Source organism: Sprattus sprattus (assembly GCF_963457725.1).
Source record: "Sprattus sprattus genome assembly, chromosome: 20".
Lineage (NCBI taxonomy): Eukaryota > Metazoa > Chordata > Actinopteri > Clupeiformes > Clupeidae > Sprattus > Sprattus sprattus.
Window position 1 is genome coordinate 20,982,044 of NC_137918.1, and position 10,921 is coordinate 20,992,964.

The 10,921-nt window shown below is 41.2% G+C and overlaps 1 protein-coding gene across 1 annotated transcript; it reads left to right on the top strand.

Moving 5' to 3' along the window:
* Positions 1-527: 527 nt before the first annotated feature.
* map9 (microtubule-associated protein 9) lies at positions 528-10,639 on the top strand (the record flags this gene model as incomplete). The annotated part of the gene is made up of 11 exons (XM_080859238.1): positions 528-602; positions 4,733-4,817; positions 4,905-5,150; positions 6,432-6,628; positions 8,232-8,302; positions 8,565-8,727; positions 9,234-9,323; positions 9,417-9,578; positions 9,724-9,869; positions 10,291-10,426; positions 10,520-10,639. The coding sequence occupies 11 exons, from the start codon at positions 528-530 to the stop codon at positions 10,637-10,639; spliced, it is 1,491 nt and encodes a 496-aa protein (XP_080715364.1).
* Between the last annotated feature and the right edge of the window lie 282 nt (positions 10,640-10,921).

Sequence of the window (10,921 nt, forward strand, 5' to 3'; positions counted from 1 at the left end):
TCTGGGCTGACCAAACGGATATCTCCTCCCTGCATTCTTTGGTTATAAATTCTCAAGGTACCCAGCAATAATTAGTTCATTAACATTACGCCGCTGCTCTCTATGCTAGCTAACCTAACGTTACTTAGTTAGCCTATGCCAAATGTGTTTGAACACCTCATGGGTTGCTTATGTTAGATTTTCAGTGTTTTCGCTATGACGTCAGTTTGACTTTTTTTTTTAAGAAGAATGAACATTTCAGCCACAGCATATGCTTTTGTTATAACCCCAACGTGTATGTTTAAGCTAAAGAGAAATTAGTTGGATTAACGTTACCCAATTCTCCACCAAGGCTACCGTTATTTGCCCTCGTATAGAATACTTTTGTTTTGCGTATCATGGATATATCTGCTGTCAAGCATGATATGGCTGGTTGGGTAAAAAGGGGTCTCAAAGATCATCAAGTCTGATGTCACTCCTAACGTTATCTCTTGGTGAAAGTTTTAGATGACTGTTGTACGGTTATGTGATTGTCCCTCTTCATCCAGATGTCAGATGATGAGCCTTTCAGAACGCTTGCTTACAAAAAGAGTCCCAAAGCTTCAAGGAGAACCACCTTCCAGGTAATTTGTCCTGGAGCGCATAGTAGCGTGCAATTACATTTTCACATTTGTAGTAAGCCTAGCGGTTATAGTTAGAAGCTTGTTGTAGTTACGGTAATACCTCATACCAAAACTATGATTATATTTATAAAGCATACAGTATCTCAAACAAATTAACCAGTAAGACAGCTGATGTTTTAAAAGCTGAGTTTTTAAAAGTTTTTAAGGTACCCAGCTTGTCAATGGAATGGAGAGCCCAAGGTAGGTCATTCCACCACCAAAGAACCATGACCAAAGAGAGTCTTGCCTGTGATCTGCCGAGAAACACAACAGACAGTGGAGGGAGAATAAAGTTAAATCATGGCATTTCAATAGGCTGGTGCCAATCCAGTGACTGTCCCATAGGCGAGAGCTATGGATTTCAATTAAAATCTTGCAGCTTCAGGGAGCCAGTGGAGAGTGACCAGCAGAGGAGTTACATGTGTCATCGTTGGCTTATAAAAGATCAAACACGCCGCTACAAAATTAAATGGTCTCCCTACATATGCAGGAAGGGCTGTTAAAATTGCATTTGCAATATTGTATTTAAAAATAATCAGGACCTGCACACGAAGTTGTGTTTCATATTGTATTGTGAGAGATGGTCTGATCTACCAAATACTGTAGTATAAACAGGAACCAACAAGACCTCAAGACATAAGCTACATGCTCAGACAAATTCAAAGTGTTAATGGTTGCATGCACCAAATTGCTTCAGTACAGCAAAATTCTTAAGACTTGGCCAGCATCATCATCTACGCAGTAGACGTCATACAGATAACAAGTAACATTTACCAAAAAAACATATAACTCTATAACACTATAACAATAAAACATATAACATATAACATTCACATACAGCAATTTAAAAAACAACATATAACTCTGTAACACTATAACACTATAACAATAAAACATATAACATTAACATACAACAATTAAAAGTAGAAGAAGGGCTAGCAGCAGTTTAAAATGTGAAGAAGTGAGGGATATTAAAATGAAGTTAAAACATTTTTCAAATTGTGCAAATATATGTAGGAAGTGTATTGTATGAGTGGGGGATTAGGGAGTAAGTGGTGGTGGCGACTGTTCAGGGGATCAGTGTTGGTGATTCAGAAGCCTTACAGCCTGGGGGAAAAAGCTGTTTGTAAGTCTGGTAGTCCGTGTTCGGATGCTCCGGCAGCGTCTACCAGACGGCAGCAATGAGAATATTCCATAGCCTGGGTGGCTGTGGTCCTTCAAAATCTTCTGTGCTTCCTCAGGCATCTAGTGTTATAGATGCCTTGCACGGAGGGGAGATGGCTGCCGGTGATACGCTCCGCTGTCTTCACCACCCTCTGCAGGGCCTTGCGGTCGGCAGCGGAGCAGCTACCATACCAGGCAGTGATGCAGCCTGAGAGGATGCTCTTAAATCAAAATGCAATTCAATTGGTTATCAATTATAACACCCAAGGTTCGTGCAGTTTCTATTCATTCGGGATAACCAATGAATGTTGGTATGAAGCGGAAGCTGTTTATGCTCTGTCTTGACAGTGTCTGAAACAGACTATGATTCTAAGGCCTGGATGGTATGAAATTGATCCCTTTAACATTGTTTATTTCTGGACTTATTTACTTGCCAGTTAATGCTTTCCCTCTGAATAATACTGTGCATCCCGTCAACTTCAGGGTCTAACTTTTTGGTGTGGGTCATTATTCCATTCAACTCTCCGGTCATTGCCGCCACCCATCCATGCACACATGAATACAACATCTCTGATCCGGATTATGTTAAGAGAAGAAAGTCTCTAACATCTTCATTTTCACTAACATCTTTTTATTCATTCAACTCCAAACCACTTGGTCAATAATATAAATGACATATCAACAGTATTACTTGACAATGGCACATTCTTCTGGACATAAGCCACTTTCTTACCCATCATTGTTTCTGCAAGAACAGCAGCAGTGGACAGGATGAGCTCTTTTTGGACTTGGTCACGAGTAGCGTCACTGCACAAGGATCCTCCAAAGCTTTGGTTGAGACCGATGTCACTGAGATTGAGATTTTCTGGGCCACCTTCAAATTCCACCAGCTTTCTATGGAAAACTGTGCTGGTTTACTCACACGTGTGATTTCCTCTGAAGAACGCTTGTTGTCTTTGCTCTCTCTCCACAGCAAGAAATGGCAATAAAGATTCTTGTCATCAGTGGTGGAATTACATCCCTAGTCCTATCTGATCAAGTGACAGCCATGTTACATCCAGACAAGCAAAGACTTACCTCTTCAGATATCATTCTGTATTTGATACAAGACCTACAATTATTATGTTATTTATTGTAGTTCGTAGTACTATGACCCTATATACAACTGTTGTTGTTAAGTATCTTTCTGTATTGTGCATGTTGTTGTTGTTGTTGTTCATATCGTGTATGTGTGTTTTCGTTTTGTTTTTTTATTTGTTTTGTAGGTTACTTTGGACAAAAGCATCCACAAAATATATCTACCATCTACGTATATCTAACCATTAAGTTACAGCCATTTAACCTTAACAAATTATAACAAATGTAATCAAAATTGAGTCAAATATTTGTTTTGCTTCATGCCAAACCTAAAGTCTCCTGGATTTCATCCTAGAAACCTGGGGCCGTATTCACAAAGCCTTTTATCTTACCACTAGGAGTGCTCCTAACTCGCGCTAAAACCTTTTACGTAGGAGTAATTTCTTAAAAGTGATTCACAACGGCTCTGAGACCTACTCATACTAAGGATAATACCAACTCCTAAGCTTAAGATAAAACCACCGTTGCTATGGATGACGTCGACTCTCATGCACGAGTTTAGAAAGGGTGAGGACGGTGATTGGTTGTTGACAGGCTCTCTCATTAAAAACTCATTCGTGACGTCCCTCTAACAATCCCACTATATCAACTGAAAATAAGAGAATAACCTAGGCTTCACATTAAGTCATATTAAATAGTTATGAACAGTGCAGTTAGCAGAATGCACACGCATGATGACAAGTTTGTGCATCCAACGGGAATGACACTTTGCACGTTAAGAGAAATAAAAAACGATCAATATAAAATATGGCAATTGCATGTAATCAAGGCAGTAATAATTAAAGCACCCAGCAAACTGTTAGGCTATTATATTTACAGCCCTTGACCACTTCAAATATCAGCACATACGGCCCTTCAAGCGAAACGAACGTGAAACAGCGAAAGCCTACTGGTCCCAGGACCAATAGCCACTGTCACCCCAGCGGCATCCAGCTGGTAAGTTCTTAAAAAACTGCTGCAGACCGCTCTCCGTTGAAATGCACGAGTCGAAAACGTCCTCATCTTTTGATGGGGCAATTATTGTAATGTGTGGACATTCACTGGACATTCCTGCGATCGCCATGGAATTTACTTTGATCTTGTGTAATTGGCGATTGTCCAAAGGGCAAAGGCAACGGGATACACTGTTGGATGATGTGGGGTCTACAGTGCGTTGATAGTTTGATGAATTAAACGGCTGACTGATTCCCAGTGTCGTCATTTGCGTTTTCCGCGAAGCCAAATAGGCTATATTTATGTTTCCAAACATTTCACTTCGGGACACATCGTTGTTTAAAGGCGTCATTGCATCCCGCGCTAATTCTACGACAATATTAATACCTTCACGGTTTAAGCAATGTCTTTTATCAATTCCAAGTCGGCTGCAGCCATCTTACGATTTTTTGTGAATAGGTCTTAGTGACTTAGGAGTCCTCATGAGGAGTTTTAAGCTGTCCTAGACTTAGGTGCTACTTTTAGGGATAAAATATTTTGTGAATTGCTCTTAGTAAAAAAAATTAGGAGTCCTACATTTAAGACTGACACGCCCATTATTTTTAGGAGTTTCTCCTAAATTCGCCACTTATGACCTACTTTTAGCCCTAAGATTCTTTGTGAATACGGCCCCTGATGTTATTTTTGAAAATAGAGAAGAGACAATGCTGCTTTTTTAGCAGCCTCCTTCAATTTTTTTTTCATGTGGTGAAAATTGTAACCCATTGAATGGGTCAAAACAGAGTGCATATTGTACTAAAGTGCTCACAATATTTGCCATCAGACATGTTAACAAGTTGCCATTCATTGTCTTATAGGATGAGTTGGAGGCAGCTGTATCTGCAAGATCAAAGAGGCATAACACTGGGAGCCACTCTTACTCAGACGACTTTGAGGATGATGGTATGCAATTAGTATAAGTATTTTAAAATCCTGCTAAAATGAGCTAACGTGTATTTGATGTAATTCCTTCCAATGATTTCCTCACAGATGTACTAACAGAAATACTAAACAGACGAAAGAAAAAGTTGGAATTATTCCGGAAAGGGAAGAAGCAAGTTAAGGTTCAGGATTTTCAGCTGTCTGATGAAGAGGAAAATGCAAAGCCCAAAAGGGTATCCTTCTTGAAATCTAAAAAGACAAGCTCTCCTGTGGAGAGCAGGTATGTTGAAAAGGATGACGCTGAAAAGGGGGACACTGAAAAGGGGGAGACTGTTAACACCATCAACAGTTCACGTAATGAATCTTCACGATCAACTTCGTCTAGTGGCAAATCAGAAAGAGGTCAAGGCCATTCAGTTTTGACCCCGAAATCTAAAGGGAGCATTTCTGACTCACCACAGCTCTGGCAAGCTCAGTCAGAAACGTCTGTCTCCCAGAGGGGCCAATCAGAATCTTCAGTGGAAAAGAGAGATCTGTCAGAATCCGCTTCACCCCAATGGAACCAATCAGAATCTCTGCAATCCCAGAAACACTCCTTACCCCGCAATGGGAGATCAGATTCATCAGCATCAGTCGTTTTCCACTCTGAAAACAGACAGAGAGATTCTTTGTCACCCCAGTTGTCTGGAGAAGGTCACAGAGTCTCGCCTCACTCAACAGAGAGTAGTGAGCATGGCAGAACAGTTACTTCAGGATCACAGGACTCACACCTACCCCATCCCAGGGAGCGAGGTGTGAAAGAGAAATCCACATCAGGTCAGTGATTCCACAATCATCATTGTTGTATTTCATGCAGTGCACTGAGTGCTCCATCTCTGCCTATTAGATTTGCAATATTTTTGGGAGTTTTTTTCATAGCAATAGTGCACAGTGTAAATCATTCACAGAAGCCATAAATAATTTACTAAAGTGAACGACTTATCACATTAAGAAATAGCCTACTGTAATCAAACAGATTTTTACAGATCTCAATTCATGAGTTTTTTTGAAAAACTAAATAAATAAATAAGCACATACATAGTTAATTGAAGCGGGAGAAGGCTGCTGACAGAAATGAAAAGAGAGCTATCTATGCACATATAGCAATAACATTAGTATCGTTGACTGCGTAGTGTACCAACCAGTCAGTATGAAAGATGGAAGGTCATCTTTGGCAGGTATCTAAGGGGAGTGCCCCTGTGATAATGGACTCCTATTTTAACTTTGCAAGATTTTGATTTATTTTAGATTAGTATGTAGTACCAATCTCCCCTGTCGACTGAATGGGACTGGATGTCACTATGTTCTGAACCATACTGTTCAGACTTGCACCACAGAACATCTTGTATGCAGGTCATGGATCAGTCTAATGATAAATGGAGCCACCATTTTAGTAAAGAGAGGTGGACAAACCCGCCATACGCAATGATCAAGTCAGTCAATAAGTCACAATTACATTTAAAAGTTTCCGTGACAAACCCATTCTTCAACCAAGCTCATTTTCCAAAGTAGATACAAAACACAAAGCACAAGAGCACAACGAAGCACAGAAACAGTGACGCATGTTCTCAGTGCCCTGCATTTCCCCCCACTAAGACCCTCTCGCTGAAGAAGGGCCTCCCAAACCCAAGCCTCGTCAGAGGATGCTGAGAGCTGGCAGTCCTGTGGAAGAGAGACCAGCAGCAGAGACTCTCCCCAGCCCTGCTCTCTCCCCCTCCGCATCTATCAAGAGGGACGACACCGCCTCCTCTTCCTCTTCAGGGAACAGAGGCCCTTCCATCCACAGTCCTCAGGTCAGTAACACACACACACCACACACAACACACACACACACACACACACACAACACACACAGACACACAGACACACGCACACACACAGACACACACACACACAGACACACAGACACACACACACACACACAACACAACACAACACAACACAACACAACACAACACAACACAACACAACACAACACAACACAACACAACACAACACAACACAACACAACACAACACAACACAACACAACACAACACAACACAACACAACACAACACAACACAACACAACACAACACAACACAACACAACACAACACAACACAACACGCACACACACACCGACACACACACACACACACACACACACTTTTGGAGAATGTGACTGTGCTTCCAGACCACTGGCAGCTTGCTCACCTGTGAAATTGAGGGTGTGTGCTCATATTGTGTGTACCGTACCTCGAATATTAACTTGAGCGCACTGTGACCGATTTGTTTTGGCATACTACTCATGAATACTTATTTTTCCTGCTGAAGTTGATGAGAGACAAATAAGTGACTGAAGTTGTACAGTTAAAGTTGTAGAACTGTACGTTTTTGCTGCCAGGTTGTAGAAAGAGATCCGACGGCATCTTCGAAGCTGAGCAGGTACTCATCATCTGCTGGTGACGGGGTGTCTTTACAGAAATCTACTGAAGACTCTTCGTGCAATAGTAAGAGATATTGGGTTCCATTAATAAAGATTTATTTTTTGATGTTTAGGGTAGACACTCCAGGTTCTGCAAGGGGCTATTGAAAAATTACTTAATTACTTTTAACTTTACATTTGAGTCTAAATTAATTTTCCCTGAGTTTCATATCACAGTTTAAGGAGAGACCCATTAGAAGTATAAACATATGACATACATCACAATTTGTGTACTGAATTTTCATTTCCTAATACAGATGGTTTGGAGAAGTCAGAACAAGGCAGAGATGAAACATACTCAGTGTGTTTTGAAGAATTTGAAGTTAGTATAATATCAACTCCCATCCTATCACGTCTCTGCCTACTCGGCAGGAACAATACTTAATACTTAATAATTATACTTGTATCTAGTACATCAGTAATATAGACACACCATGCAGACATCATTAAAACGTTTCTTGCAATTGACTACCATATCATTCATACCAATGTCTGAGCTTAATCAAGTTAGTGCCAGTGGCAAAATGGGACCTTATTGAATAGATAGTGGCTCATGGCATATAAGGTTACTTCCTCCTACTTGGACTTGGAGTTGATCTGCTGTCCTGCTCTAGGTGTTTCACACTTCAGTGAATAGAATAAATATTGTTGCATGACAACACCATTCTACTGTATTGGATTGCATGAAATGGATAGTTGCACTCTTCATTAATCGATAACTTGTGGTCAGATCAATACAAGCCAGACAACAGAACACACACAACAGAATTATTGGAAAGCAGTCTTCAGAGCAGTGTCAGATGTCAGATTCTATCCTGAGTGTCAATGTTTATGCATTTTAACCTCTATTTGGACACTGCAAAGAAAATAGTAGGAGGTGTGTTGTGCTACCATGTTTTGAAGTTATCAATATTATTTTGCTTCACGTAGGAGTCTGAAGATCGTCCAGATGGTGCTGCAAGCAGACAGAGTAACGCCTCAGGGAAAACAGATGTCCTCAGGTAAACATCCTCCTCTCAGACAGCTGAATATGATTTTGTATTCATTATCATAATGCAGAGTCTTCCTATTTACTGTAGTGTTATAGCAGAGTATGTTCTGTAGGTCCTCCAGAAATCACTCCAAGTTTTTCTGACTCAAAATTCATAGTCATTTTTTATCCATCTTTTCTGAGATGGACATGATTAAGGCTAAATTCATCACAGTAAAGCTTTATTGTTATTCTTATCATTTGAACTTCTGTACATTCTCTCCCAAACACAGACCCTCAAGCGCCAGGTCATCCAGCTCGAAGAAGTCTGGTAGACTGAGCTCCTGCAGAACTAAGTCTAAATACCTGGGTTCTCTCACGGTTCTGGATCAGCAGTTGCCAGAGAGAGACTCCCAGCCAGAGGCTGCTGACTCCCTCAGGGCGGCCATTTACCAGGTATCCAACACTGCACTCAAGACTGCCTTGGGACATCAGGGGAACATTTCAAGCTATCAAAAAAAAAAAAATAGGACTGTCAAAAACTAACACTGGAGGCAGGGACGTGGACAGGATGCGGCTAAGGTTGCTTGGGCAACTGCCCGTTTGCCCTCCTTGACTGAAGTTGCCCCTCCGAAGGATATGTGTATATATTTGAAATAGTATTAAAGCTGCCTAGATAAATGAACGCGGTAGTGAGAGTTTAAAATGATATTTGTAAAATGTGCGATCAGGGGACGGGGCGTGGCAGCGGCGGTGACAATAATGTGTTGCCCCTATTTTCCAGGGCAGAGCAACTGCCCTTTAAAATTCCTGTGCCCGTCCCTGACTGGAGGTGCTGTTTAACACACAATTCAATTTTTTGGGATTTGAAGTGGTAGATTGCCATGTGTGAGAGTAATGCAGCACGTGCTAGTGCTCTTCGCCTCATTGCTGTGTGCCCTAATGTCTCTGGGAATGAACAGGAATGGCTTCGAAAGAAACAGGAGAAATTACGAGCAGAGTTGAAGACCAAAAGGCATGAGGAGAAACTAAAGGAGGAAAAAAAGAGAGAGGTATGGAGGCCTATTGTCATCTCAGCACACATCCAAAGAGAGCAGTGGTGGTATAACCGATCTCTCTTTAAACAGTTCTCTTGTCTCTCTTAGGAGGCGCTTTCCAAAACAGAAGGCGGCAAGGCCTCGTATGAAGCTTGGAAGGAGAAGAAGAGAGAAACATTCAAGATGATGAGCAAAGAAAAGCAGGAGGCGATGACCAAACAGGACAGGGAAATGAATGAAAAAAAAGAGAAAGAAGAAACGGCAAAAAAGGTGACTCGCAAAAAAAGATGACCTGAGGTCTGAACTTGTGGTGCCGACAAGTGAATTTTTGACTCTAGGTTTAGTGAAATGCAGGACAGCTAATGACTTTGTATGGAGACCCATTTTCACTGACACTCAATGGCTTCTTTTACAGGTTTTTGAGAAATGGAAACAAGAGCAAGAGGAGGTTTTGAAAGAGAGGATCAGAAAACAAACTCAGACTGAAAATAAACTAAAGAAGGAGAAGCAGATGGAGAAGGAAGGCAGAAAGAAAGATGCCTCTGCTGCTTTCTCCAAATGGTAGGAGCCAATTAAAGACATATAGAATGGTTAATAAACACTGAATATGCTTTAAAAACCCACAGACAGACAGGGAAAGCCTTCTCCTTTATGATATCTTATTGGTTAATATAGCTGGGTTGAAATGTATCTAGCGGATTACTGTTCCCAAATCCTCAGATTGCAAAGTACTTTCTAGAAACTCTCAGTTACAGCGACTTTTAATTTAGTGTATGTCTTCCATGCTACTTGGAGGCAGTCTATGTCTACCATCTACCAAAAGTCAAACAGAAACGAACATACTCTTGGCCCTGTTCTCATTGGTTAATCGGATCAGGGTCACTATGAATCCGGGTCCCCCCCTGTCCCCAGTGCTATCTGCGCCCCTGTGGCTAAGGTATTACACATGAGTTAACTTTTTCATTCCTGCGTGACATTCTAGGAGTGAGACCAAAAAGGATGTCATCCAACAGCAAGTGAAGACAGAAAGAAGTAAAGAGAAGATAAAGCAAGAGGAGGAGCGCTATGAAAAAGAGGAGAGGGACGAGTTAGCCTTGGAGATGTATGACAAATGGATGGTATGTATATTGATCAATACAAGCCTTCCCTCTGGACCCTTATCTCTTATTTTTAGCACACTTTAACGATTTGCTGTAACTGCTCTTCCACAGAAAAGAAAAGAGTTTCAACAAAAAAGAGAGAAGAATGAACAAAGGATACAAGCCATTCTCCAGTTTGAGCCTCGTCTTCCCTGGAGCCCCCCAAACAAAACTGTGCCTTCTGGGAAATGACCCTCCTAGTACAACATACTGTGCGTACAACCACCCACCACCTCCAGCGCATTGAATCCTCTGTGCACACTAAAGACTTCCTGGGATCAGAGTAGACTTCATGGTGCGTGAAGCATCTTGACCCTGGGAAAATCCCATAGAGTTCCTTAAGTAGATAATGTTCTGTCTGTTGAGGTCTGAAATGTAGTGTAACCAGCCATAGTTAATGAGAGCTACTGTCATGCCAGCTGCTGGGAAAGCCTTACAATTAAAACAAAACAAAAAAAAACTTTTTGTTTATAC